The following is a 27798-nucleotide window of genomic DNA, read 5'->3' as shown; positions in this document are numbered from 1 at the left end:
AAGGAGTTTCCTTCAGCGGAATGGGTAGATGGGGACGGGATCCTCTCCGTGCCCAGGGATGGGGTGGGATGCTCCAAGGACAGCTTCTTGTGGTCCTGAGGGGATGGGGGCATGGGGGAGGGTGGTACTAAGGGGTGATGGGAGCAGGAGAGCCCAGAACAGGCTCTCTGCTAGCCTGGGGGTGGTGGTTTTGGGGACATGAGCTCAGCACCCGTAGTCATGTTGGGGTGAGGACAGCAGGGGGCTCACAGCCTCACTGGAACCCACAACATCCCCCCTGCATTACTGGGGCTGTACCTCAAAAGGGGAAACCTCCTCTCCAGCACCACCCTCCCTTCGTGGGGGACTCATTCTGGCACAGTTTGAACCCCACGTGGCTAGGACCCCACAAACACTGGGGCTTTTTCGGGAGTGTCACAAGCGTGGGGGACACCGAGCCACCCCCATATCCCTCCCACCGCAGGATGCTCCCTGCATGCAGCTCAGCCTTCCCCAGACCCTCCTGTCCCTGCTGGGGGACCCCCGGAGCGCGGGGGGGAGTGGGCGGGCCCTGACGGGCTCCATGGGCCGGCGGGATGCGGTGGGAGCCCACGGACACGAGCACCATCCCGTGGGCAGCGGGAGAAGCTGCGCGGAGCTGCAGCCGCAGCGGATGTGCCGGGCGGGGACAGAGGGGACCTCCATGGCCAACGCTGCCGCGAGGATTAGGGGAAACCCCGGTCCCCGAGGGCCACTAGCCCCCTTCCCAGCCACCGTGAGCCCCCCTCAGGGGACGGGACCCCCACCCTGGCACGGCTGGAGCCCCACAGAGCCATGGACAAGGCGATGCCCCATCCCGGAGCTGGGAATGGGACCTGGGATGGGAATGGGGGACATGGCTCCCCGAGACACCCCACAGCACACCGGGCTGTGCCATGCTACCAGATTTAATCCCTGCCAAGGAGGGGGGATATTTGAGTCCCAGGGGCAGGCGGCTCTGCCAGCCACGGGATCACAACGGCATCGGGATGGTGACAGGGACACTTTGGAGGGTTCCCACGAGGCAGGCGGTCTCATGGCTCATATTGCAGGTCCGTGGCGATCAGCACGAAGTCCTGCAGGGAGTCAGGGTGAGAGGAGGGACATGGGGGACACGGGGAACAGCAGGAAGAGGGGACAGTGGTGGCACTCACCTCTTGCAACGAGACCCGGGGCCTGAGCAGGCTGAGGCCATGCGGGAGAGGCAGAGGGATGCCAGCCTGGAGCCACTCTGTGGGGAGACAAAGGCACAAGGGGAGGTGACTCTGGTGCAGCTGGGTGAGTTGGGGTGGGGACAGGATGGGGACAGCACTCACTGTTTGCTCGGGGCACCCCAAAAAGCCACAGCCCAAACTTCAGCAGGGTCTCCAGGCGCTTCACCTGTGGGACAGGCAATCCCTGAGCCCAGCACAGAGGAGGCAAAGGGGCCCACGGTGCAGGCAGGGTTCAGGTCCCTGCCAGACTTGCCTTGCACAGGGTCCACTGCACCCCCCACACCCCCTCAGACTCTGCTCCCAAGGGGATGTGGAATCCAAGGCTCCCCTTGGCTTCCCTGGCACAGCCACTCACCTCCACAGGGCCCACGTTTGATGCCACCTGTGTCACGCTGAGCCTGGAGGACAAGATCAGGGTCAGAACCAGGCACAGGGACAGGAACTGTCCCTTCCCAGGGTAGGGAGAGGCTGAGCTGCATAGTGGGACTGGGAGCCCAGGGGAGTGGGTTAAGGACCTAGTGCCAGGGTAGCCAGCATGGATGAGAGCCAGGATGAGAGCAGGATGGAGTTTGAGCAGGCAATACGGGACTCAGGGAGGCAAATGGCCCAAGGTGGAGAATGGGGAGTTCCCCAGGTACGACCCAGAGGAGTCCAGCTTGGGATCAGACACTCACCCTCTCAGTCTCACAGTCCCCCCGAGCCTGTTCCTGGTGATGGTCGGCTTTCCTGTCACGTTGGCATCCTGTGGCAAGAAGAGATGTTGGAGAGATCATGGCAGCGTCTGCAACCCAACATCCCTCCAGTATCACCCAGAGTGGCCCCAGCCAGGAGCACAGGCAGGCCAGCCCCAGCCCAGCCCTTTGGGGTGCCCTGGTTCCCCGAGCTGTGACCGCCACTCACGATGTTCAGCAGAAAGACGGGGACACGGGTGGTGTTGGGCAGCACCACGAAGGCCTCGGCGGAGCCAAAGAGGGTCCCGTGCAGGGCATCAGGGTGGCAGGAGAGCAGGGGCTGCCGGCGGGCCCAGAGGTGCAGCTCCATGGGCTGGTTCCCATAGCGCTCCTGCAGCTGGAGGGGACAGGGCTGGGATGGCACGGAGCCACACTGGCACTGCCACCACCACGGGCCACAATGCAAGCTCCACCATTGCCCTGCCTGGGCCGGGTGCGGGCAGGGTGGGCAGAGTGTCCTACCCTGCCTGTGGTCCTCACATGCCCGTGTCCTGTCCTATCTGTGTCCCATTCTGTCTACATCCCATCCCGTGTCCCATCTCCCCTGCACCCCATGTCCCCTGTGCCTCATGCTGCCCACATGCCATCCCATCTCCTGCCTTCCCTGCACCCCAACCCCTGTCCTGTCCCTCCCTCATCCCTTTCTACCTATGTTTCATCCCATGTTCTCTTCCTCCTGCAATCCCATCCTACCTGTGTCCCATCCCGTGTCCCATCCACCCTCCATCCTGTCCTATCAAATGTCCCACTGGTGTCCCCTTCTCCCCGTGTCCTGTCCAACTCACCTGTGGGGAGAAGACCCCCATGCTCTTGGTGCTCAGCTGGAGTGGGAACCTCTGTGGGAGCTGGAAGGCAGGGAGGGGTCAGGGTGCTGGGGTCAAGGCACAGGTGGGCATGGGGACACCCCAGGGACACCCCAGTAGGGACAGCTGTGCCCTCCAGATGTCCCTACCATGCCACTGGAGATGTTCCTGCGCAGGGCCCCGGCCGTGAAGTACGTGAAGGCAGCCGAGTTGGCAACGAACTCGGTGACAGCCACCAGCAGCATGGGCTCACGTGCCATGGGCAGTGCCTTGGGCGTCAGTGTGGGCAGTGCCACGGGTAGTGGTGTGGGCAGAGGCAGGGGCAGTGCCACGGGCAGTGCCACCGGCGGTGCTGAGCGTCTCTGCTGGTACATGCCCACCCTGAAGATCTCCCCCTGTGCAGACAGACAGATGGACGTGAGGCTCAGCCAGGGTCCCTCGTTCCTTGTTCCCAAATCTGTCCCAGGGACGCCCAGGGTGGTATTACCTTGAGTGCAATGTCCCCGTGCTCTGCTGTGAAGGCCGGCGGTCCCAGCAGGGAGTGGTCGATGGCAGCAAAGGTGTCCAGCTGGGTGAACACTGCAGGGACAGGAGGGGGGGGGGGAGTTGGACCACCAGCCCCCCCTCTGTCAGCACAGGGGCTGACAGGATCCAGCCCCACAGTGGGGCTGTCCATGTGTCCCTGGGACCACAGTGCTCATCCCTGGTCCTGAGGTCCTCTCACACACCTTTCATGTGCTTCAAGGCAGCATCCAGCTTGTCAATGCCCCTCTGGAGCTCAAGGCAGAGCTGGAAGCAGAGCAAGGCATCAGTGAGCCCAGGAATGGGGGTGCCCAAGCCTCTCGCTGGGCTGGGGAGGACAGGGACACCGACACCCCATGGCACAGGGGCTGAGCACCCACCTGTTTGTTCAGGTGTTGCCGCAGGGTTCTCTGGAGCAGCGGTGCCAGCAGGTTGTAGAGCCAGCTGTGGGGCAGAGTGGGGTGCTCAGATCACCCCCTGGCACCCCCCAGCCTACCACCCTGGCTGGGGCACCGGGATAGGTGCCAGGGACATTCCAGGGACAGGATGGAGCGGGGCATCACCTGTATCCACGGTGGAACTCCATTTGCAGGTCGGTGCCACCGGTGTCACATCCAGCGCTCCACACCGTGGGGCGGCCGCCGCCGTCCTCGCTCACCGCCAGCACCGCTGCCACGGCCAGGTCCCGCATGTGGAGCTCCACGGAGCCACTGTCCTGGCTGGGGACAGCACAGGTGAGCACAGGGACAGCAGTGACATCAAGCCACCCTGAGCCAGTCAGATCCCCCTCCCTGTCCCCACGAGGACTCACATGGCGCCCAGCCGGGCTGCCCAGTCGGCACTGAGCTGGATTTGGGCGCGCTGCACCGTCAGCCTCACCCCCACGTCCTCGGCAAAGTCCAGCGCGGAGTCGTTCATCTGCAGCTCATGGATGTGGATCCTGCACGACACAGGCACGCTGGGCTCATGGCTGTGCCCGGGACAGGGATGGCGACAGAGATGGGCACAGGGACCCCATGGGCAGCTCTTACCGTGGCACAGCGTAGGTGAGGGTCCCCAGGAGCGGGATGTTGTAGGAGCCCGTCAGGTTCAGCTCGTGCTCCTTCTGCAGCGTCGACTGGAACAGCTCCAGCCCAAAGCGGCGACCTGAGGCAAAGTGGGAATTTATGGTGACACCAAGGAAGGGTCTGGGGTCCCCAGAGCATCAGGGGGGCGAGCAGACAGATCCAGGATGTCTCCTCCATCCCCCATCCTTAGTGGTCTGGGCATCATCCCCCCCCTACCCCTGCCCAGTCAGGGGCACAGACCCACCAAACTCCAGCGAACGTCGGGTCAGCCAGGCCTTGATGCCGGGGTTGATGCTGGGGTTGATGCTGGGGTTGGTGATGGTGGCAGGGACGCAGACAGGCAGCAGGAGCAAGAGGCACAGCCACGTGGCACCTCGAGGACGGTGCTGGCACCTGAAGGCTGGAGCAGAGGACATGTCTTGGGGATTCTCCCTCTGCACCAGCAAAGCCAAGACTTATATCGGGGACAGGGAGTCCCAGGTGACATCAGCACATGTGGGGACACCGCAGCACTCCGGCCACCGAAAGCCCAGCCTTGCCCAATGTGTGACTCAAAGGGGAAGCCGGTTCTGCTGTGGTTCCCCACTCGCACCCACCGTGGGAGAGGAGGAAGGAGGGGTCCCCCACTGTCCACTGCTGACCCCCTGCCCCAGGGGTGCCCAGGACCTGGGGGCACCCACCAGGGCTCCCCACGGGGGCATGTGACTGGCATGTGGGGACACACAGAGACATGGCTGGTCACCAGGGGCTTTGGTTGTGCCCTGCCTGAGGGCACAGGAGTGGGGGCACACGGTGAGCTGGTCCTGGGATGGAGGGGCTGCACCAGGGCAAACAGGGCTAGACACACTTGCACTGGGGAGCAGCAGCTGTTCCCACTTCAGGAAGGGCTCTGTGTAAGGTCAGCCAGTCTTCAGTGGGGATAAGGGTGGCTGGGGCACGGTGGTTGTCCCCAGGGAAATGGTGGGAAGGTCAGGGCAGTCAGAGCAAGAGCAGAACTGTGGAATCCCCTCTGAAAAGCCCTGGCTGTGGGACCATCCTCCAGCTGGAGTGAATCCTTCCAGCTGGACAGTGCCATGGGCTGACAGGGATCCAGCTGCCCTCCTGGATCCAGGCCGGGGGACTCAGGAATCCCTCTGGGAAGGCCAGGGCCTCATCCCAGCACCATAAGGGAATGAAGACCCCATGGCAAACCTCACCAGAGAGACCACAGCCCCCTCCATAATAGAGCCCTTGAGAGCAGCTGCCCCTTGCCTGAGACCCCCAGTGCCACCAGCCACGACTGCAGTGATGGCCATGGCCCCCAACAGCATCTTAAAGGCCAGTGCTGACCCTGACCCCCAGCCCCACGTCCACCCTCTACCCCGGGTGCCCCCTCTCAGTGCCAACACTCACCATGGCAGGCGGGTAGGCTGCCCCACATCACGGGGGTCGCAGATCCCACCATGGGTCCCAGCTCCACCGTGTCCCCGGGACCGTACGTGGCAGCAAACAACAGGGACAGGCTCTGACACCAATGTCCATCCAGGGTCCTGGTCAGACCAGAACGTCACCCTATTCCCCGGTCCCTAATCCCTTCCGGGATGAATCAGGTCCCATGAAAACACCGAGGGACCGGTTGGGGCGCAGGTGCCCGCGGGCTGGGCGCTGCCTGGGGCTCTCTGGTGAATCCCGGTGCTGCCGCATCCGGCATCCCGGCACGTGTGAGGCGGCTCAGCCGTGCCGGCCCCGCTCCGAGCCCAGACTGGCTCTGGCAGCCCCTTCCCCGGCTCCCGGCCGTGGCCACGCCGTGTTGTCCCCATGCCCTGAGGGGCAGGTGATGATCGGGGCTGCATCGCGACGGCTCGGTCGTGAGGCACGCGGGGTTTGGGCAGAGGGTCGGGCGAGACGTGGGGACACACACAGAGAGCCACGCACCAGCTGGAGATTCCACGTCTGCAGGCAATGAGCAGATAAAGACGGCACCGGGGAACACGGCACGGGACGAGCCCCGGCGCCTCCCACACCGCCCCCGGCCCGAGGAGAGCCCCCCGCACCGGTTCCCCCTGTTCTGGGACCCTCCGGACTCCTCGAGGAGTCCAGTCCAGGCCGTGCAGTGCGAGCGGACACCAGGAGAGGGACCCACCGCCCCGACAGAGCCGCGCTCCGGGACCGGGAGGGAGCCGGGCGACAAAGGGGACATCAGTGGGGGTGATAAAATGGACCTGGAGAGTGAGGGAGGGGACACCAGTGGGGGTGACAGAGGGGACTCATCCGATGATGGACAGGTTCATCCACAGGGACCCCCAGAGCCCTGACACCCCGCTAAGTGCCCCCCATTGCTGTGTCACCACCAGGACAGGGCTGGCTGGGCCAGGCAGTGTCCAGGCTCCCCAAGGCACATCCCCCTGCCAGGGGATCTGCTGGACTAGGGAACCACGAGCAGGCAGGGGACACACTCAGAGCTGTGACTGTGAACATGCAAACACACACAAACACCTGTGCAAAGGCTCTCACATAAACACACCTGTGCCCAGGGCCAGTCAACCCCTGCCAGCACCAACCCCCCAGCTTCAGAACCCTGCGGGGCCTAAAGGGTCCCCCCAGGGCAACAGGAGCCCCTCCAGGCACCCCAGTTTTCTCCCGCCAGGCTCGTACAGATCCGGTACAGGAGCTGTGTGGTCCTCGAGGTGTTTGTGAGTCATGGGGCAGCTCAGGCCAGTGCTGCTGCCTGGGGCATCCCCAGCCCGAGGGCTTGCACAACCCTTGATGCAACTTCCTTCTCCCAAAATGTTTCTGTCTCCACAGGCAGGGGTTGCACCAGGAAGAGCTGGAGCCGCTGGGGCAGCACCAGTGGGGCCGCAGAGAGCAGCACCCCAGGACTTGTTCCCCACCCCCTAGGACACTGCAATGCAAAGCAGCCCCTACAGCACCAGCCCTGCACCCCAGCCCTGACACAGCAGCGACTGTGGGAGCCCTGGGAAGGCTGCGGGGTGCAAGTGGCTCAGTCGGAAAATGGAGTGAGGGAAGCCCACCCTGCAAACTCACCACTGCCCAAAGAGATGGGGACCCCCACACTCCCTGTCTGGACACAGATTCCCACACCTGGTTCCCAGCACTGTCCCCTCTGTCTCATCATCCTATCAAGGTACCTGACCAGGGGAAGATGCATCCCAGTGCTGCTGTTTTATCCCACCACAGAAACTGGTGTGCAGTCTTTCCTCCTGTGTCCGCCCCCTAATACCCAAGGGAGTGAAGGAGGGAGTGAGATATGGACCACACGGGAGCCACTGGGAGAGGGTCTGTGGGCTCTGGGAAAGGCCAGCACACAGGGAATTGGGACCAACCTGTGAGATGTTCCCTCCCCAGCACCACCACAGGGGCCCAGTCCCTGTACCCCACAGCACACCCACCCAGTCCACACTGGTCTGCACAAGCCCCTCCAGTTCGATGGGGGCTCACATCCCCGGGGCTGGACCCTCACAAACCCCAGGGGAGGGGTGTGAGGGGCAGGAAGAAGAGGCATGTGTGGTCATCAGGGCTTGTTTAATAACAAAACTCCAGCTATTGTAGAACAATATTCTCCAGCATCATTGTAATATACAATACGGGGAATGCTCTCAGCAATCTGAGAAGGAAGGATACGGCCCGCGGCACCCCCTGCCCAGACTGCGGGGGGATCCCCAGGGCAGCGCTGCCGGGGGCCAGGGATGCAGGCGAGCCGTGGCGCTCGGGGTCGGGATCCCGGGGACGAACGAGGTCCGTGGCGGGGCCGGGGTCCCGGGGATGTCGTCCGTGGCGGGTCCCGAGCGGTCTCAGCGGCAGAGGATCCGGTCAGCAGCGGGAATGCACGGAGCCTGCGGGAAAGGGGGACGAAGCCGCCAGTCAATACTTGTCAGAGGGGTTTCGAGGACGGCGGGGGTGGAAGGGGGCAGGAGGAAAGGACACCCCTGGGAAGGAGAGGGAGCAGTGCGGATCGTGGGAAGGAGGGTCCGGGGTGCTGCCCGGCGGGAGCGCGGGACCGGGTCGGTGCCGAGGGGTCCGCACTCACCTCGGGGGGATCCCCGGCGGCGGCGGGGCGGGGGGGCCCGCACTGCAGCGCCAGCTGCAGGTCCCAGATGTAGTCGATAACGTGCTGCAGAAGCTCCACCTTGGAGACCCGCCGGTGCCTCGGCAGCGTCGGCACCAGCGCCCGTAGCCGCGAGTAGCAGCCCTTCATGTCGTACAGCAGCGCGGCGGCCGCCTGCTCCGCCACCCCGGCGGACACTCCCGGCACCGGCCCGCAGCGGGCGGCCTCCCCGGGCCGCACGGCCTTCAGCGCGCCGCCGGCGCCCGCGGGCAGCGGCGAAGGAGCGACAGCAGCGACCTTCATGTCTCGGGGCGGCGGAGCCGGGCGGGACGGACGGCGCTGGGACCCTGCGGAGGAACAGCCGACCTCGCGCCCCGCCGCGCCAATTATAGAGCGCCGCCGACCGGTGGGCGTGGCCGCGCGGAACGCCTCGACCAATAGTGACATTCAAACGCCCGCGAAGGGCGGTGTCTTAAAGGGGCAATGGCGGGGAACGGGCGGTGGCGGATTTGGGCTGTGGGAGTTACAGGGGTGCGGAGCGCCCGCTCTCCCCCGCCATTAGCGCGGGTAATTGGTCCGCGGGCTCCTGGTGTCGGGCTCCCCGCAGTCCCGCTCGCCCCTCGATCCCTCCATGCCCCCGGTGCCCCTCCGGGAGCTCGGCCCCCCCGCGCTCCCCGCGCCCCCCCGCGCTCCCCGGCGGCTCAGACCGTGAGACGCCAGGGCCGTGACGTCACCCATTCATAAAACCCCGCGCGCTGTCAGCGCGGCGCCGGGCGGGCGGTGCCCATGGCGACGGGGGCGGGGTGGGGACACACACCTGCAGCCCCCGCGGGGGGCTCGGGGACCCCCACGGAGACAGCGCCACCCCCACGGGGACAAGGGGGCACCGAGAACCCCGCGATGGGCACCGGAACCCTCGCGGGGGCACCGGGACCCCACGGGAGGCATCGGGACCCCAGGGTGACACGGTCACACGGGCATCCCCACCGGGGAAATTCTGTTCCTTGTGCCCCCCTCCATCCCCGGTTCGGTGTCTCCCGCTCGCAGCCCAGTCCCGGCGCTCAAACCTCCGTGGAACTGCTCGGTGGCAGCTGCCGGGGCGAGGGTCGCCAGGTTTGGGTTCACTGGGGAGCGGGCAGGAGGGTCGGGCGCTGGGTGCGTGGGGCAGCGCGGGCACGATCCTGCTGCCGGGGAAAGCGGCGGAGGTCCCACTGGTGTGGCTGCAGCCTCCGCACGAGACAGCCAGTCCCTGCCCCGAAGGGCTCCCGGTCCGGGATGTAATCAGGGTGACTGCTGTCATGTCAAACCTGTGATGGTTTTAGTCTAGGCCTTCCTGGTGACCAGTTTGTAACCAAGGAAGTAGCCAAGTACCCAGTATTCCATACAATTTTTACGTAAACCAGAGTATAAATAAATCGGAGATTAGAGACCTCGCTCTCTTCTCTTCCGGCGAGGTTTGGGAACAGTGGGTCCCTGCGTTGGTCTCGCTTATCTAAGGCTGAGGCCTGCAGAGTCCACCGTCCTACCACGTGAAAGTTTGGAGAGTGCTGGCTGTAACTGCCGATCCTGCTGTTCTAAGGGATGTAGTGAGATCTGTTTTGTTAGTTATTAATATAGTTTGATCTAGTATACCTGTTCGGTGTCCCTTTTGTTCCCTTTCGTCCCCTTTTTTCCCCTTTCCCTATCCCTTCGGGGGGTGGACCCCCTTTTACTGTGTATATAGCATCTTAACTATACATAATTGAAATTTATGTAAATATAGATATATTTTTATATAAGCAGCTTGACTTTAGGTTCTTTAATTTTTATAATTTCTTTTTCCTTTAACTTAAGGGCAGAAAAGAGGGGGAAAGGGGGCTGCTGGCGTAACTTTCGGGCATTTGGCAGGAAGCAAAGTCCAAACCGTCACAACCCCGCACCTGCGGGAGGGCAGGCAACGCTCCGGGACGGCCCTGAGCTGGACCCCAGCACACGCCGAGCAGCGTGAAACGGTGCAGAGGGGAGAGCAGGCAAAGCTGCAGCCTGTACGCTCACGGGTTTGTGCACGCGTGAACAGAAGCACAGGTGGGACATACCCAAACACATGCACAGGAAAACTCACGCACGTAAACCTACAGAGCACAAACACAGCCACAAACAAACAAGGATGGATGCACATGCAGTACACACACACACACACACACGTGTGTGTGCACATCCATGCACTCCCATGCACCCGTACACTCCACCTTGCACACCAGTGTGTGTGCCCAGGTGCCAGTGCAGCCCCCCTACCCTTTGTGGGGGTGGGTTTGGGGGTAAACACTCCCGTGCCTGGCTTTGCCTCCCCAAGCATGCAGGGAGCCGAGGGGCTCGCCTCCTCTTCCTCCTCTGGAAGGGGAGAAGCAGCAATCCTGGGGAGCATGGATGGAATTCAACCTTGCCAGCCTGGCTGGGGGGGAGCTGGATCACTCTGTCCCCCCTGTCCCTCCCTCTGTCCCTCCTCCCTGTGTCCCCCAGCCCGGTGCGGTGGCGGTTCCCAGGGTGGGCACGGCGCTGGGGTCGCCCCCTCCATTCAGGGCTCGGCGGAGGGCCCGGTGCTGCCCGGTTCCCACCGCGGCTCTCAAAGCTGCTAATTAGCCCCCATCTGGCGGCAGTGGCCGGGCCGCGGCGGGAGGCCGGGGACATTGTGCGCAGGAATGTCTTTCAGGGCCGCCGGCCGGCCGCCGCCACCGCCAGCTGCGCCGCCAACAATGCCGGGACGGGCCGGACCCCGCGGCCCCGGGCACCGGCCACCCCGGGCGGCGCGGGTACCGGGACGGCCTTCCCGGCCGTAGTGGGGGTCACGGCACTCGTGGCACAGCCGCCCTGGCACATGTGGAACAACCACTCCAGCCGCCCCTGCCCACGGGATGCCCCCGGACAGCAGGACACCCTCGCCCCGTCCCTGAGTGTGTTGGGGTGCTGGGGATGGGGTGCCGGGGGTTGGGGCTGCCGGTGTGGCTCCGGGACGCTGCTGTGTCCACAGCTGGCCGCGGGGTCCCGGCGTGGCACAGCGCAGCAGTGTTGTCCGGCAGAACACAGAGCTTCATTTCCATCTCAATTCTGGGAACGGGGCGTGCGGAGCGGTAACAGCGGCCTCGGCCATATGGCGCTGGCGGGGCTCAGCCCGGCCGGGGGGGCAGCCGGGGGGCGGCTGCTTTGCGCTGAGCAGGGGTTGCCCGGCAGCCGAGCACATCAAAGCCCCCGGCCGCCCCCTCCTCGCCACGCCGGGACCACACAGGGCACGGCCGCGCCAGGCCGGCGAGGGGCCGCGGGGCTGCCTGTGCTGCTGTGATAGTGGGGACAGGGTACAGTGGGCACCCTAGGACCAGCAGCACCCAGTCCTGGCAGCACCCAGCCCCCTCCACTCTGGCATGCAGGGCTGGGAGCAGGAGCAGGGAAGGCAGCACAGACAGCACAGGTCAGGTTGGGGCCCCCCCAAGTGACCAGGACCCCCAAACTGGGGCTGTTCCTGCCCTGGCTGGGGTTGAGCTGTATCCAGGTCCCCTCTCCCGGTGCCATCCGCAGGTCAGCCCTGGGGCTGCACTGAGCCTCCAGCCCCCCATGTCCGCAGGACGAATCTGAGCCAGGGTTGCAGATGTGCCGGGGCTGCCGGCACAGCTGGAGCGGGGCCGAGGCCTGAGAAAGCCCCTGCGCATTCCCCTCCCGCCTTCTCCCTTCCCGTTCCCAGCTCCATCCGCTGCAGCCCAGACCAGCTGGAGCCAGGCAGCCCTTCCTGGGATTTATTCCAGCTTCCTGCCCCTCCTCGCCGGCAGGCCGGGGCTGGGGCTGCTCTTGGCTGCTTCCTCTCCCCACTCGCAGCCGCCGTCCGGGCGCCACTGCTGGCACCCACCGCCCCGTGGGACCCTGGGTCTCACCACCAGCACCCACCACCCCGTGGGACCCCAGCTGTCACCACCACGGCCAGGCATCCCCAGCTCTGCCTTGTGGGGCACGAGGTGCAACTGCAGCACCCATCATCACCCATCCCACCAGCTGCATCCCTGCTGCAGTGGGGAGGCTCCACAGGGCTCTTGGGACAAGCAGCCTCAGTGTGTCCCCCTCCTTACCCCAGGCACCAGCACCCCTCCAAACATGAAACCACCGTCCCCTTGCCTGGTGTCTGCACCCAGGTGTGCCCCCTGTGCACTCCCAGCTCAGCCCCTCCCACCCCACTGCAATTCCCAGTGGGAGTTTGGCATGAGGAGAGGGTGCCCAGAGCTCACTCCCCTGGCCAGTGGGCACCTACACCACTGCCTCGAGGGGAGGTGGGTGGGTGGGTGAGGACCATCCCAAACCCCACAGCTGCTGGCAGCAGAACAGGCAGCTCTGGCCCCTGCCCTGGCCGGGTGCAGATAAGTGGATGGAGGTTTCCTGCCAGAGCCAGCACATCCATGTTTCCACAGCCCCCTCCCCGAGCCAGAAGGATCCCGGGGAGAGGGGAAGGTGACCCAGCAGAGGTCCAGACTCAGTGGAGCCGTGTGGCCGCGGCAGTGCCGGGAGCGGAGGTGCCACAGGCCCAGGTGCAGCAGGCGAGGGAACCAGGGACTGCCGTGGCGCCGGCTCTGCTGGCGGCTCCTTCCAGAGCCCAGCACACACTTCCTTCCTCCTGGCCAGCCCCAGCTTATCGGCCGGGCAGGGCAAAGGGCGACCCTGCTCTCCCCTCCACAGGCCTTCCGCTTCCCTGAAGCCCTGGGAAAGCTCCTGGCCACAGTCCCACCACACCTACAGCGGGCACGAGCCCCATGCCCTGAGCTTTGTAGGGCAGCAGGGAGGGAGGAGAGTGGGCAATGCTGGCGCTGGGGGTACCTTGAGCACCCCCCAACCTGCTCCTGCACCCCTGGGGGGCTCTGGAGGCTGCGTGCGAGGCCATGGGGACGGCAGCTCACACCACCCGAAGACAGGGAGGATGAAGAGCCTCACAGGACGCGTTGTCAGCCCCACACCAGGGGACAGACACACACCCGCATGCCATGGTGGGGAGGGGGTCCTGGCTTGGGGCAGGGTGCTGAGCCCCACAGCAGAGCCAGAGTCCTCTTCCACGGAACACTGGAGGCTGGTGAAATCACATCTGGAGTCTAGACTCAGCGACTCGGTGGGCCGGGCCTGGCGGCCGCGCTGTGCCCAGGCCCTGCTGCACACTGTTTGCTTAGCTGGAGGTATTTAATTGGAATTAAAGTGGCCCCTCTTGTTTTTGCGGACAGGGCTGTTGGAAAAGGAGCTGTAAGTCATAGAAAACATCTGTAGGAGCCTGCGAAGGGTCATTAGATGGCAGAACGCGAGGCGCCACTTTTAGTGCTCGCAGCCGGCGCGGGGAATAATGGTTCAATACGGCTTTTGTGGAGGGGCTGCCAAGCCAGCAAACACTTTCTATTTATTCTGGCAGTGGGCATGGCCAGAGGGATGCAGGATCCTCCACATGCGGGCCCCAAGGACGGGTGGGGAGGACACTGCCAGTGCTGCAGGACACAGGGCAGCTGGTCCCAGTGGGAGCCGAGGTGGCTGCTGGAGCTGCCCCTGCCTGCAGCTGCCTGAACCACCCCCAGACCCTGCCTGCAGCCCCTCCAGCCCCTATGCCTTCACCAGCATCCCCTGCCCATTCCAGCCCCAAGGGGTGCAGGATGGTGCCTGGCTCCCTGAAAGAGGACAAGCCACACCCTCCTGACCCCACTCTGGGGCAGAGTTTGGGGTCTCCCACCTCTAGCCCACCCACTTGTGCTCCCCCAGGCCGTGGGGGCTCAGCCCCAGCTCACTGAGCCCCCCCAGCATCTGAGGCAGAGCATGTCCCCACCCTGTGGGGTTCCTGCACCCTGATCCCTGCTCAGCCAACCCTGCTCCAGGGCCAGACCCGACTGGCCCTAAATCTGGGTGCTGCAGAGTGGGGGCCAGGCTGGGGGAAGGCCGAGTGCCAGAGGAGTGGGAGAGGGAAGGGGACGGTCACTTGGAAACAGCCAGACAATGGCCACCGGCCCCACTGGGAGAAGGGGGGCGAGCTGGACACGGATCCCGGTGCCAGCTGAGTTGGGGGCACGACCAGCACTCCTTCCTTCAACATGGTTTAATATGAGAGAAAGCAAATGCACAATACAAAATTTAAAAACCGGCGTACATCGATACCCCACCTGGGTGGCTGCTCCGACACACACAACACGATGCTCTTGCACAATTGTTTCATCGTCTGTCACTGGCAGAGGGTCTGGAAGGGCCCCAGCCCAGCGGTGCCGGGCATGGCCCACGGGCAAGGTCACTTCTCCTTCTTGGAGGCTTCTGTCAGCTCTTCTTTGGAGGCCCCCGGCGCCTCCTTGGGGGTTGAGCTCTCCTCGTAGCTGGGGACGAGAAGGACAGGAGGGAGGAATGAGTGGGGCCAGCCCCTCGCTGGGGACAAAGCCCTGTGCCACATTGGGACAGCCCAGCCCATGGCCTCCTCAGGGTCTGTTATGGTGCCACGGCTGTGCCAAGGAAGGGGTGGCTCCAGCCATCAGCCCCCAGTGTGGGAACCCCCATGGGGCAGAGCCCAGGCAGAGAGACGAGTGATGTGACCCTCCTGGACATGCCCAGGGATGGGGTGTACCAAGCCAGGGGCCAGCTCTGTGCCCGGGGGTCTGTCCTTGCTCCTGAGAGCACCACAGGATATCCTGGATAGCACACACTTTCCCTGGCTGAGCCCTGGTGCCAGTGAGGCTGGTTCACGGGGGAGCTGCAGCAAGACCAACAGCAGTGATCCCCACCAGAGTCTCGCTCCTCTGGCTGCAAACTCCCTCCAGCAACGGCCCCAGGGCTCTGGCAAAGAAAATCCAGGAATGCAGCTTCCAGCAGAAAGGAACACCAGGGCAGAGATGTCAAATCCTCTCGCCCTTCCCAGTCTCCTCTCTCAGACTGGGGGAGAATCCAGCCCACAGCAGCGAGGCGACAGCTCCAGCTTCTGCCCAGAGAGTGGGGAGAGCTGGGAATGGGGAGAGCTGGGACCTGCCCCTACCTGGCCAGAGCGACAGACAGGGGGCCCCGGTGGCAGCGGCTACATGGCACTGGGGCTCTGCTGCCGGCGTCGGCGGGGACAGGACAGTTTCTGCTGCATGGAATCGGCCAGGCTGGCCGGCGAGCCAGACACCGTGGGGAAGTGGGTAAGTCTTGGTGTGTGTGGCAAGATTTCAGCAGAGGATTCATAGCTGCAGGAGAGAGGAAGCAGGAGGGGAAAGACAAGGACAGAAAGGAGAGGGGAAGAGAGAGAGAAGAAAGCAGAAGAGTTTTGGAGTGAGAGCACTGAAGACCCACCACCCTGTGCAGGCAGGCTGGCATCCCCCCTCCAGCTGCTGGCAGGCACCCGCTGGTTCGGTCTGGGGCCTCTCCTTGCCTGCAGATCCCAGGGCAGGGCTGCAGAATGGAAAAGTGAGCACTGAGACCTGGGAATAAGGCATCTCCCGCTGGCATGGCAGAGCCAGGCTGCTGGAGCCCATGGAGAGCAGGCATGGGCAGTGGGGAGGCAGCAGTGGAACAGCACCCGGGCAGAGCGATGCAGCAGAGCCTGTCCTGCCACTCGAGGACAGCGTGTCCACAGATGTGAGGGGCAGGATGGGTTCCCACTGCCAAGGGAGGCAGAGTAGAGCTTACTGCCTAGTCTAGGGAGGCTTGGCAAGGCTGGGAGCCACAGAGCTGATCCCAGTGTCACCCACCTCTGCTCCATCAGCACCCCCTTCCCCTGCTCGCTCCCACCCTGCCTGCAGACCCTCACTGCTGCGGGACACCACGTGCAGGCAGAGACCAGCGGGAGCTGCCAGCTCCGGGGAGGATCAGGGTGCACCGAAGCGCACAGGGGAGCTACACCTGGTGGGATTCCTGCGGTGGGAGCCTCTGCCCTCCAGGCACCAGTCCCATGGAATCCCACTTCCTCTGCCTGCAACTGGAGCCACTTCAAGGGAGGTCTGGACCCCTGGGGCAGTCAAGGTTGCAACCTCCCAGCATCGTGCCTTGCGCTGGCAGCACTTTGCTGCTGGAGCAGCTTGTGCTACTGCTCTGGGGGGCACCAGGCTGGCAGGCTCCCCGGGTGCAGGTCGGCCTTGCAGCTCGCCTCTCCCCAGTTTCCTGGCAGGAGGTGCTGCTGCTGTCAGCTGATGAGTCACGGCGCTGGGGAGAGCGGCTGCAGGATCCCAGGTGCACAGGAAGGACGATCCCAGGACACTCAGCGCCTGCAGCAGTGTTGTCAGGAGCAAACATCAAAGGAGGGGCAGGTGCGGCAGGGCTGGGGACCAGCTCAGCTGAGAGCCGCTGGGAACACACATACCTGCATCTCCCAGGGGAGGGGAGAGGAGGGGAGGGAGGGCAGCTGGCTCCCTGCTGCACCCAGTTTCCCTCTGAGCAGGCTGGGAGCTCAGGAAGGCTCCCTGGGCAGGGGCACTGGGGAGGCTAAAGGGTATGTGGCCTTACTTTAGGATGTTCCCTTCCCTCCTCTGCCTCCAGCTGCTCTGAGCCACCACCGAGCCTCGAGCACGGCACAGAAACAGCTCTCAGGCAGGGCAGGCCGTGCTCTGTGTGACTCAGAGGGGACAGCGCAGGCAGGAGGCCAGAGCTGCCCACTGACAGCAACAGGCAAACGCCTGGACAGGCTGAGAGAACAGCTGGAGCACAACAGCACAGCACAGCCCCCCTTCCTCTTCACCCACAGTCCCTGGGGCAGGAAGACTGCTGTGAACCAGGAGACTTCAGCCGAGTGGGGAGTGTGGGATGTGCTCGAACCAGCCTTGGCTGCTCTCACAGCTGGCTCTGGCTCCGCTCCTCCCCACCCACGGGCCCTGGGACACAATGACCGAGTATCTCCACACCAGGTGTGCAGTCCCACCCTCCCCTGCCTGCCAGCGCACGGGAAGGGTTTGTCACCGGGGCGGAAAGCAGTACCAGGTGCTGCCCGCCCGCCTGCTGGTACCGCAGCGCAGCTCCCACCCAGCTCCTGGGAGATGGCTGGAGCCAGGACGGGCGTGTACGAACACAGACCCGCTCCCTCCGCCCATGTGCATGCCAGCGCACACCCAGAGCATGCCCCAGGTGAACCCGCCCCTCCAGCTGTGCCCAGGCGTGGGAACATCTGCACGCTCCGCGTGCGCCAGCGCCGCCGGCGAAACAGCTCCATCCCCAGCTGAGCCTCACCTGAACATTTCAGTTACTTCTCCCTTTGCCAAGGCCACAAGAAGCGGGAATCCGATGCAGGCGGGGACCAGGTAGAGCAGAGCAGGCTGTGGGGAAGAAAAACAACTGTTAAACCAAACCACAAATCACCCCTAGGGAGAAATATGAGGTGAGCTGGCCCTGTGCCCTCTACACCCACTGTGTCTGTCACAGCACAGCACAGAAAACAAACGCCCCAAAAAGCAGCCTGGAGAGCCAAGTCAGAGCTGCACCAGCACAAAATGAGATTGGATATTAGGAGAAAATTCTTCCCTGTGAGGGCAATGAACCACTGGCACAGGTTGCCCAGAGAAGTTGTGGCTGCTGCATCTCTGAAAGTGTTCAAGGCTAAGTTGGACAGGGCTTGGAGTAGCCTGGTCTACTGGAAGGTGTCCCTGTCCATGGCAGGGGGTTGGAATGAGATGGTCTTTGAGGTCCCTTCCAATCCAAACCATATTGGGATTCTGTGAAAATCCTTGCCATGAGGTCCCACTGGGCCACCAACACACTGAGAGTCCCTGTGCAGACCACACCATGTGGGTCCCCAGGGCCCCCTGCAGCACAGCCAGGGGATGTTCAGGGCAGCTTGGCTGCAAAGAGCCAGAAACCACAGGAGCTGCTGCTGAAAACACAGGATCTGTGCCCCAAACAGATCTCTGCTCCAGCCAGGCACACAAGCTTTGGGCAGGGAAAAGTACAGGCAGGCACTGGAAAATCAAAGCCAAGAGAAGGAACACATCCTACTTTTTCCTGGCAGGATGCAGGAACCTCGTGGCCAAGCTGGCCTGACCCTCTTGGACATGCATCTGTGGGGCACAGCATGGCAGAGCTCACCTGGGCGTGCTTGAAGATGTGCATGATGAATATGGTGAGGCCCAGCCCGAAGATGTAGGCCACAAAGCTGGTGTAGAAATACGTGTGCGTGTTCTTCTTCAGGCTGCAGGGAAAGGGAAGAGCCCAGTGACCTCAGGTCTGGAATGCCAGGGGCAAAAAATGGAGCTGGCCCAGTTCTCTCATCCATCTGCCACCAGTGCTGGGGTGTGGGGAGCAATGCTCTGCCTCTGCAGCCCCCGGGGCCGTGGGATCAGTGTGGGACTTAAGGGAGTGACACCCAGGTTAGAGAAGGGAAGGAGACAAGCAATCCTGCTGCTGGATGGTGACTGGGAGGGGAGGAATTGGTGCTGGGACCCAGGGAGAGGGTTTCAGCAGGTGCTGTTTTATCACAGGGCAGGCCATGGGAACTGGGATTCCCAGCAGGTGCAGGCAGGATGTGGGTGGCAACACCAGGAAGAGCTGGCACAGACCAAAGGGTCTGTGCAACAGGAGTGGGGCCACACCACTGCAGTCACACAGAGCGCCCCGTTCCCTGGAGCCCTTCCGTGTGGGACAACTGCTGCAGCTCGGACGTAGGTGCAGCTCCCCTGCGTGGGAGGGAGCTGCTTCCTCCAACGTCAGTGGCAACCTGGAGGCAGCCAGCATTGCCAGGCACTGATTTGCATCCACGCGAGCGCTTCCCAGGTGCCAGCACGCCCGGCTGTTTCCCACGCTGTCCCGGCTTCCTCTTGCTGCCCTCCCCTCCTCGGTTCCAGGGAGCCGGGGAGGCTCCCCAGAGCTGTCACATGCTGCTGCCCCGACCCCCATCCTCGTGCTGCCTGTCCTACAGCAATGTCTGAACTCAAACCACTCACCCCAAACACCCCACAGAGCCAGCGCTGCTCACCTCTGCTCTTCCAAGATCTTCTCCTTATGCCCCCCCCTCATCCCAGGTCCCCACGCCCAGCCCTGGAGGGGAGCACACGACTGTGCTTCTGGCTCTCCCTTCCCCTTTTTCCTCTACAAGAGCAGCTCAAATATGCTGGAAGACTCAACCTGCCAGAGACCCTTCCCTGCTGCCCGCTCACCTGATGTCAAACCGCAGCAGCAAGGCAATGAAGATCCCTGCGGGGAGAAGGGAACAATGAGGGGCCGGAGGAGCAGAGGAGGCTGAGGCAGGGCAGGACCCGCGTGCCTGGGGTGACAGTGCCCTCTCGTGGCACAGCGCACCGGGACAGCACCCGCACCTGCTGGGAGACCTCCAGCTCCATCAGGAGACCCCCAGAGCTCTGGCAGGGCCAAGGGCAGAACGAGGCACCCGCTGAGCTCTCTGCAGCCCCCTCAAGAGATCCCAGTCCTGTCCCCCCCTCTTCTGCCCTCACCTGGAATGACAATGTCTCCCAATCCCAGCATGGCAAAGTTGTCGGCTTCCAGTCCCTTCTCCAGCAGGTCCTGAGGGAAAACCACTGCAAGGAGCAGACAGAGGCACAGTGAGTGGGAGTGTCTCTGCTGAGCAGACCACAGGCCCAGTGGTCCTGGCAAATAAGGACCAGAGCAGAATAGGACCCCTGTTCCTGCTCTCAGGCCCCTCCTCCCTTTGTTCTCCTTCCTGGGACAACTCCTGGATGAGAAACCACGGGGGTTCACAGTCAGTCCCGTGTGCAGGTTTCAACCACAGCTCCTAGGACCCAAACTACTGTGTGCTCCACTGCAGCACCAGTTCACCCTTCCAGCTCTTTTGAGGGTCTGTGGGGCTTCTTTGTGGTGCGGGGTTCTTTTTTGTTGCTTTGTTTTCGATTTTTTTTATGAGGAGGTGAAATTGTCCACTCTGGGGGTGCAGACTGACCCAGACAGATCAGCACTCTGCAAACCATCCCTCTCCAGAGACCTGGCCTGGCTTGGGGTTGGTAAATGACAGGGAGTCTGAGGGGTCACGAGCTGAAAAGCTTCCTGCACATCCCCCCGCTCTGAGCTATCTCCAGGGGTGGAGGGTGGACAGGGCAGGGATAGCAGCAGAACGGACTCCAGGGAAGATCTACTCACGTTTTATCGGGGCCTCAAATGATTTGGCAACCGTCACCATCACATTGGTGCCAAAGACCTAGGGGCAAGCAGAGGAGTCCAGGGTGACCAGAGCTGCACAGGAACACACACACACACACACACACACGCAGCTACAGCCTCATCCCAGGGCCAGGAGTGGCCTCAGGGGCAGGAAATAGCTAAAAGATGCCCAAATGTGGGCAGAGGAGCCCTGCAAGTGAGCCCATTGCCCGGGGGAGGGAACACAGCATGGCCTTTGGGGAGGTGGCACATCACAGCTATCCTGCTCTCAGAGCAGTGCAGGGAGAGCACCAACATGGCAAAGCTGCTGCCCACCCCCAGCCCTGTGCCTTGGTTCAGCTCTAATTAGTGGGCTCTGTCAAAAGTCCAAAAGGAGGGTCCCAGCCCAGGAGCTTCCAGCAGGGACAGGAACAAGTGTCAGATCTGCTGTGGTTTGCTCTGAGGTAATTTACTTGCACAGCCCTATCAGCTGTAAATATTGGCAGCATTTGGGGGGTGGACTGTAAACACTGAGGGCAGCCACCCTGATCTCTGCTCCTCTCCACCTCCAAGCCTCCAGTCCAGCAGGCACAAAGAATAGGTTAGCACTGGGTGAGCCAGTGCTAGAGCCAGGGATTAAAGGGAAACCTTAAAGCATCAGATTAATTCCCATAAGGTGCAGCAAGCTCTGGGTGTTGCTGTGGAGTGACAAGGACTCCATAGCGGGACTGGGGAAAAGCACCACATGCAAATTCACCCCAAGACTATGTGGGGGCAATAGCATTGACCCAATGAGCAGATCTCCTTCCTTCTTGAAACCTTCCTGGGATTAAATACATGCTAAGATCCAAGTGACTGGTCCCTGCAGGGAGGCACAACAAGAGGGTCTCCACTTCAAGACAGCCCTTCCGTAAGGCTCTGACAATACTCTGATCTCCAGGGAAGCTGAGGGGGGAGACAGCCAGCAAGTGGAAACCAGTGAGGGGCGAACTCATTGTCTCCAAAGCATTGGGAAGACACTCACATACCAAGCAGGGCATGAGGTAGCAGGTGTGCTAAGGCAGAAGGCTGAGTCCTCTCCAGCTGAGCTGTGTGGAGGAAGTGGCCCACAGGCTAAAAAACCACAGAGCCCAGACTGTTAACGAGCCTGCGAAACAGGGGCAGCACCAGCCAGTAGCCAGGCTTAAACAGGGATTACTCAGGCAGCTGCAGAGCTGCTGGACAGACCTCAAGGTATACAAGCCTCTCAGACATTTGGAAACATGGTGATTCAGAAGCTGGAGGCAGCAGGAAGGGCTGGAGAACATGGACGTTACAAGGAGAAATATTCACTCATGGCTGGAGGGGAGCACACGACTGTACTCCTGCCTTCCCCTTCCCCTTTTCCTCTACAAAAGCAGCTCAAATACACTGCAAGAAATAAGGAAAACCTCAAAATGAAGAAGTCAGGGTGCTGCACTGGCTGAGGGAAAGAAACTGGAAGCATTCCAGGGTCTCTGTCCTCCTCTGTGCAAGGGAACAGGACACCAATGAAACCGGCAGATGACAGAGCCGGGGCACAGCTCACACAGGCAGGATCAGTGTGCCCCAGAGCAGCCTCCAGCCCACTCAACAGCTCTGTCAGGCACTGGGAAGACCACACTGGGGAATTCAGAACCGGATATGACACACATCAAATACGCCACAACAACCCTGATGAGGTCCCTGCCAGCCCTGGGCTCCCTGAGCCAGAGATTAAAAGAAAACCCATTTGCTGAGCCACGTTCTGCCACTGTGGATTCTGTCATCAACCCCACCACAAACTCCTCTGGGCTGAGAAAGTGGAAATCCTGACTGCAAACGTGCGTCCAGCCAGCGTGGTGCCTCTGGGGAGGCGTAATGCTGGGCACGTGCTTCCAACCACGGCCTGTGGAACACGCCCATTTACCCAGAACACATCGTAGATGAAGAGGCCCCCAAGCAAGATGCAGCCGGTGCTGACATTGTTCAGGTGCAGCAGCTCCACCCCGTTGAGGGAGAACGCCAGCCCGAAGAGATTGTTGGCAATCCAGTGCTGAGGAGGAAAGGAAAAGGAGATTTGGGTCCCACTGCTCATGGGACCCCCATCTTGAACGGAAAGGGGTCCGTGCCCGATCCAGCCCCCTCCCCAGCTGTGCCTTGCTTACCTTTCTCAGCAGGTACCAGACCCCCACAACACTGCTCAGGGCCAGGCACACGAGATCCTTGGTGTCAAACTCGTAATTCACTATTTCTGCAATAAAAACAGAGAAGTCGGATTTCGGGCAGGAAGGGCAGCTCCCCTTCCCACACAGGGCCGAGATGAGCGACTCCACAGCTGGGGAGCACCGTGCTCACATCCCACAGAGTGCTCACGTCCCAAACAAGGGGACTGGACCCATGGGACACACGTGCAAACCACCTGTGAGCGAGCAGCCAGGCCCTGGAAAGCCCAGACCTTCTCCTCCAGCCAGACTCTGCACATGGACAGCATCCGTGATCCTGCTGTCAATAAGGAAATTGGATTCAGGCACTGCCTAAAGCAGTGAGAGGCAAATCTTCTCCCTCTTCCTGTGCCAGTTAACTCCTGCTGCTATCACCAGGGGTATTCCCTTGCCAGTAAAGCTACTGGGCAAGATACTTATAGAAGCATCTTCTACCAGTGCAAAGATCTCAGTCAGAATAAGGCAGCACAAAAGAGTCGGCACTGCACTATCCAAGGAGCTTAAATCAAGGCTGTGCATTTAACAGCAGCCAGAGCTCCATCCCTACAGCACTACAAGAGGTGTTTCTGGGGTCTCACTGCCAGCCAGAGGCAGCACAGAGGCACAGTGCCATCCCAGCTCTGCAGGGACACACAGGGCTCACACTGGCTATGGAAGCACAGTGGGGAGCAAGAGGAGAGTCTCTGAGAAGGTTTTTTCAATGGGCTGAAAGTCAGAAGACAAAAAAAAAAATGCAAAAAAAAAAAAGGCAACAACCCCAACAGTAAAAGGCAGAAAACATTCAGGCTCCCCTGAGAGACCGGCGAGCCAACGTACCCTCCTTGCTCTCCCCGGAGCCCTGGGTGAAGAGGAGCTGGTACTGTTTGTTGGGGAAATTTGCAGGGAAGAATCTGTTCATCATGGGGCTGAAACGAGAGGTGTAGAGAAGGGCAGTTCGACAGAAACCCCACAGGATGTGCTGCCCGGCACCTCTGCATGTGAGGGGGCCCCACACCCCCTCCCCAGATGGGGAAATGCCACGTTCTGCCCATCAGGGATGGGCAGGAGCCACAGCCACACACACAATCTCATCCTCCCCACAGGCCTGATCTGTCCATAAACACTCCAGGGTAACAGGACAGAGCAGCATCTGCAGAAAGGGGGGGGGGCCCACCCCAGACCCCACAAGCGCCCTGTGGCCCCCAGCAGCCCCCTGGGCACCCAGCACTGCTCGGGCCACCACTGCACAGCTCTGCCAGAGCACAGCAAAGCTCTTGCCCAGCGCCTGTCTAGGGAAAGCATCTGGTCCCCAGCACCTCCAGAGCTCAGGAAACAGGAAACCAGTTTGGCTTTTTCAGTTACTGAAACAGCCTGAGCTTTCAACACCTCGTGCCACGCACCAGTGGAGAGGCCAGGGATGTTCCTGTGAGCTCCAGCTGCCTGTGTCACCCATCCCATAAAGGGCACGTGGGTGCTGAGGAGCTCTCCCCTCCACAGGGCAGCAAGGACTGTGCCAAGGGAGGGCTAGGTTGGATAAAAAGTGATCATGGAAGTGATCACGGCCCCAAGCCTTCCAGAGGTCAAAGAGATTCTGAACAATGCTCTCGGGAACACGGTGGGATTTTTGGCATTGTCCTGTGCGAGGTCCAGCAAGATGGACTCCATCCTTATGGGCCACTTCCAACTCAGGGTATTTTGTGATTCTGGGCCACAGCAGCTCCTCAGGGTGAGCAGGCCTTGCCCCACGATGGTAACCACTCACACCTCCACAAGCTCTCCCAGTGATGCTGTACAAGGTACTGGCTCACCGGCACCTCAGGGCTCTGGTTCCCCCACAAGGAAGGGTTCACAGCATGATCTGGCCCTTCCCACCACTAAGGGACAATACCCTAAGAGGCTGGGCCAACACCCTAAAGACCTGACTCTGCTGCAGGGCAGTGGAGCTCAAAAACCCCACAACAAGCTGAACTGAAGCCCTGCCCCAGTTACACCCATCCCTGCCCTGTACCTGATGGTGTGGGACAGGGCCAGGATCCCCAGCACGAAGAAATACATGGAAAGCAGAAGATTGATGTACTCTTGAGAGAATATCTGCAAGACAAATCCAGAGAGGGGTTAGTTACCGCAGCATCCTCCCCATCTTCATGCTTCTATCAGCAGCTGCGGTGTCAGTGCTCCAGGGAGATGAGAAGAATAGCTGGAATAACCCAAATTCCTGTGCGCTGAGGGGAAATTTGTTGGAAATAGCCATGTGCTCAGAGAACAAGCACAATGGGCCTGCGAGCTGTGGTGCATCTGTGAGCTGTTCAGGTCAAAAAATAACTCCAGTGCTGCTGAAAGGAGGCCAGAGCTTCCCCCACGGAGCAGGGAGCGAGGCACCGCTCCCGGGGCTGCCCCAGCCGGCAGGAGCAGCAGCACCCCCTGCCCTAATTAAATGGGGTCTTATTAAAACTTCTGCCCTCCACAGGCCTCTTTACTGAATCACATCTCTACAATCCATCGCGGGTGGGACCTTGGAGTCCTCTGTGCTCTCCTGGAAGGGGACCACCCAGGACCACCCTGGAATGGATCTCCACAGCACAGCCATCGTCCCACGAGGCTGCTCGAACCAGGGCAGGAGCCCACAGCTGCTGTGTGGTCACTGCCATTGGCAGAGGAAGAAATGAACTGCACCATTCCCACCTCTGCACCTTAACCCTCACCTCCTGGGCAGCCAGGAGCACCCTGGCACCTTGCGGGCATCCCAGGATAGCACAGCTGGAAGCTGCCACTCGCTGCTGCAGCCCTGTGGCTCCTCAGGCCCCTCTGGGAGCTCAGCCACGTGTCAAACCAAAGTGCTTTAGGCCAAGGCACCTCCACAGGGCCAAAAGCACCTGCTGCTGGGAGCTCCCATCCGTGACTCAGGTCGCCCGACTCTGCCCGTGGGCTCTGCCTGCCTAAGGCCTGCAGCAGACACAGCTCCAGGAGCACAACACAGAGGCAGCAGCGTTCACCCCTCAGCGTGCCTGGCACCCTCTGGCTCCAGCTTGTGCCCCATCAGGTTGGCCCAGGGAGGCAGGAAGAGCTCAGGGCTGTGTTTGCTCCCCGGCAGCTCTCCAGAACCAACCTGGGCACAGACAGGCTCCGATTTCCTCCAAGCTGTGACAATTCATGCAAGAACTGACGTCCTCCCGCATGGTGACACCAGAGAGCTCGAGCTGTGCGGCCACCACGGGCCAAAAACGGAGCCAGCCCCGTGCTGGGAGCTGCACGGCTGGCCCTGGCTCCAGTGCCACTCACTTACTTTAAAGAAGAGGTAGAGCCCCAGGAGGGTGCAACTGGCAACAATGGGAAAGCGAGCAGCGTCTCGGCTGGTGATGGTCTCTGGCATCTCCGAGGAGTTCTGGGAAGAGAAGGACAGGACAGCAGCGGATCAGCCCCTGCTCTGGCTTCACACCTGACACAACAAGAGGGGCTCTGTGGGGGTTTCAAGAGGGACAAGGCAGTCGCTGACCTCTGCTGTATGCGGAGGTGAGGCTGCGCCACAGGCAGCGCCCGAGATGGTAAACACAAACCTTGCACTTCTCCTTCCCAGGGCAACCACAATTCAGTGCTTTTGTCCTCTTGGAGAAGGCAAAAAACCCTGTGCTGGCGTTGCTCCTTTCTCCCCTGCCCAGAGGGGAGCTGGGCTCCCTCTCTGCTCACGCCCAGCCGGTCCCATCTGTGCCACCATCTGTGATCACCCTCTGCAGGACGCGTCTCTCCAGCCACCTTCGCGTCCCTCACCCCGCCCTCGGGACACTCCTCGTGCTCAAGAGCCCCAGATTTATAAGCTTCTTCCAAGACATCTTCACACCAGCTGAACCAGACCCTTCCAAGCCATTTCCCACAGGAGACCTTCAGCTCTCAAAGGGGGTGGAGGGCCTGTTCTCTGCCTGTTCCCAGCCCAGCTGGCAGCTGCTCAGAGATTTAATCTCACCCAGGCAAACACCTGAGGCCAGCACAGACCGAGGGCACCTCAGCAGAAGCCCTCGTGCAGCTTGTCACGCTGTGCCCAGTGGCACAAGGGTGCCCAAATTCCTGCTGCGTGAAATGAGAACCACCCCCTAGACCCCAGCCAGGCCCTGCTCACAGTCCCCAGCTGCCTGGGCTGCCAGGAGCCTCCCTAAAATCAGCTGAACCCCGTGATGTGAGGCTTGAGGGCACACAAGGAGCTTTTAAAAATAGCAGTAGAACAGACTGTGTAGAACAGTCCTTCCTCCTGGGCTCCAGGAGCCCGAGTTTGGGAATTTCAGTCCAGCACAGCGCAGCAGGAGGGGTTGCAAGGACAGCGCGGGGTGTGCGGGCAGGAGGGCACCCCCGGACCAGCCCCGGTGCTGCGGGGCGTGGGGAGGGGGGCACAAAGCCACACACGAATCCCCCCAAGACACCTCCTCTCGCGGGGAGACAAGGGCCGGTTGTGTTTTGCACCACTTGAATTTTTATCAGGGCAGTGAATTTATCAGAGCAGCCCCGGGGCACGCCAGCTCCCTCCCCGGGGGATCCCCCGCCTCTCCAGGCCCACCGACGGCTCCGGGGCGGGCGACACGCAGCGGAGTGGAGGGGAGGGGGGGCCTTGAGGGAGGGGACGGGTGGTGGGGGGGGGGCGAGGCCTACAGGCCCGTCCGCCCCCCCCCGGGGGGGGCCGCGGGGGTACCTTGCTCTTGGCGCAGCTGACGGAGCGCAGCGCCCCGAAGAAGATGGGCAGCAGCGCCATGAGGACGAGGCTGCCGTAGGCCAGCGCCATGCCCTCGGGGGTGGCGGGCGGGCGGGCGGCCCCGGGCGCGGCCCCGGCGGCGCTGCCGTTGTGCGCCGCGGGCTCCTCCATGGCGGCTGCTCCCACCGCGGTCCGCGCCGACACGTCCCCCTTACCGGCCGGAAGTGCGTCACGGCGCGGCGGCGCTGAAGCCGGACACGCCCCCCCCGCCGTTTGCCAGGAGAAGGGCAAAGTCCGGGAACCCCCCAGGACCCTCCCGGGATCCCCCTCCGGGAACACCCCCCCGCTCCCAACGGGACTCTGCCTCCCGGCCCGCCCCTCCCTGAGCACGCCCCGCCGGGTGACGATGCCCAGGGGGTCCCGGCTCCCCAGAGCGGGGAGGTGGAACCTCGAGGCCACTCCTGTGTCCAGGTCTGGGCCCCTCGGGTC

General features: G+C 62.2%; 3 protein-coding genes across 5 annotated transcripts; all 3 read right to left on the bottom strand.

The window, feature by feature from the left end:
* Positions 1 to 1000: 1000 nt before the first annotated feature.
* On the bottom strand, positions 1001 to 5799 carry LOC114063043 (bactericidal permeability-increasing protein-like). The gene is made up of 16 exons (XM_027895039.1): positions 5748 to 5799; positions 4600 to 4755; positions 4320 to 4434; positions 4100 to 4228; positions 3852 to 4007; positions 3669 to 3732; positions 3495 to 3555; positions 3254 to 3345; positions 2916 to 3161; positions 2749 to 2808; positions 2133 to 2300; positions 1907 to 1974; positions 1588 to 1630; positions 1335 to 1398; positions 1173 to 1249; positions 1001 to 1094 (listed from the first exon to the last, which is right to left on the bottom strand). Exons 1-16 carry the CDS (start codon positions 5797 to 5799, stop codon positions 1053 to 1055), a joined length of 1593 nt encoding a protein of 530 aa, XP_027750840.1. The 3' UTR covers positions 1001 to 1052.
* Positions 5800 to 7860: 2061 nt separating this feature from the next.
* ID1 (inhibitor of DNA binding 1, HLH protein) lies at positions 7861 to 8740 on the bottom strand. The gene is made up of 2 exons (XM_027895005.1): positions 8383 to 8740; positions 7861 to 8188 (listed from the first exon to the last, which is right to left on the bottom strand). Exons 1-2 carry the CDS (start codon positions 8701 to 8703, stop codon positions 8147 to 8149), a joined length of 363 nt encoding a protein of 120 aa, XP_027750806.1. The 5' UTR covers positions 8704 to 8740; the 3' UTR covers positions 7861 to 8146.
* A 5721-nt stretch (positions 8741 to 14461) lies between these two features.
* HM13 (histocompatibility minor 13) lies at positions 14462 to 27516 on the bottom strand. Of its 3 annotated transcripts, none has more exons than XM_027895000.1 (13): positions 27310 to 27516; positions 25918 to 26016; positions 24643 to 24725; positions 23472 to 23560; positions 22599 to 22684; positions 22361 to 22486; positions 20434 to 20491; positions 19773 to 19856; positions 19479 to 19515; positions 18412 to 18514; positions 17560 to 17645; positions 15694 to 15792; positions 14462 to 14747 (listed from the first exon to the last, which is right to left on the bottom strand). In XM_027895000.1, the coding sequence occupies exons 1-13, from the start codon at positions 27478 to 27480 to the stop codon at positions 14666 to 14668; spliced, it is 1203 nt and encodes a 400-aa protein (XP_027750801.1). In that variant the 5' UTR covers positions 27481 to 27516; the 3' UTR covers positions 14462 to 14665. The 3 variants fall into 3 exon arrangements, with proteins under 3 accessions (XP_027750801.1, XP_027750802.1, XP_027750803.1); XM_027895001.1 differs by lacking the exon at positions 15694 to 15792 and adding an exon at positions 15398 to 15587; XM_027895002.1 differs by lacking the exon at positions 15694 to 15792.
* Between the last annotated feature and the right edge of the window lie 282 nt (positions 27517 to 27798).

This window comes from Empidonax traillii, unplaced genomic scaffold (assembly GCF_003031625.1).
Source record: "Empidonax traillii isolate 1590-97213 ecotype Southwest subspecies unplaced genomic scaffold, ASM303162v1 scaffold448:size1359114, whole genome shotgun sequence".
In the NCBI taxonomy this organism is placed as follows: Eukaryota; Metazoa; Chordata; class Aves; order Passeriformes; family Tyrannidae; genus Empidonax; species Empidonax traillii.
This window is presented reverse-complemented; position numbering and strand designations above follow the sequence as displayed.

Bases quoted from the DNA above. Each gene is read 5' to 3' on its own strand.
- LOC114063043 (XM_027895039.1), bottom strand. From the start codon at position 5,799: ATGGTGGGATCTGCGACCCCCGTGATGTGGGGCAGCCTACCCGCCTGC. The intron at 1,975-2,132 runs GTGAGTGGCGGT...TTCTTGCCACAG, and splicing joins CCGTCTTTCTGCTGAACATC to GATGCCAACGTGACAGGAAA. The intron at 1,631-1,906 runs GTGAGTGTCTGA...CTTGTCCTCCAG, and splicing joins GGGACTGTGAGACTGAGAGG to GCTCAGCGTGACACAGGTGG.
- ID1 (XM_027895005.1), bottom strand. From the start codon at position 8,703: ATGAAGGTCGCTGCTGTCGCTCCTTCGCCGCTGCCCGCGGGCGCCGGC. The intron at 8,189-8,382 runs GTGAGTGCGGAC...CCTTTCCCGCAG, and splicing joins CCGCCGGGGATCCCCCCGAG to GCTCCGTGCATTCCCGCTGC.
- HM13 (XM_027895000.1), bottom strand. From the start codon at position 27,480: ATGGAGGAGCCCGCGGCGCACAACGGCAGCGCCGCCGGGGCCGCGCCC. The intron at 23,561-24,642 runs GTACAGGGCAGG...CTCTCGTTTCAG, and splicing joins GCCCTGTCCCACACCATCAG to CCCCATGATGAACAGATTCT. The intron at 22,685-23,471 runs GTACGTTGGCTC...TTTTTATTGCAG, and splicing joins CTCCGGGGAGAGCAAGGAGG to AAATAGTGAATTACGAGTTT.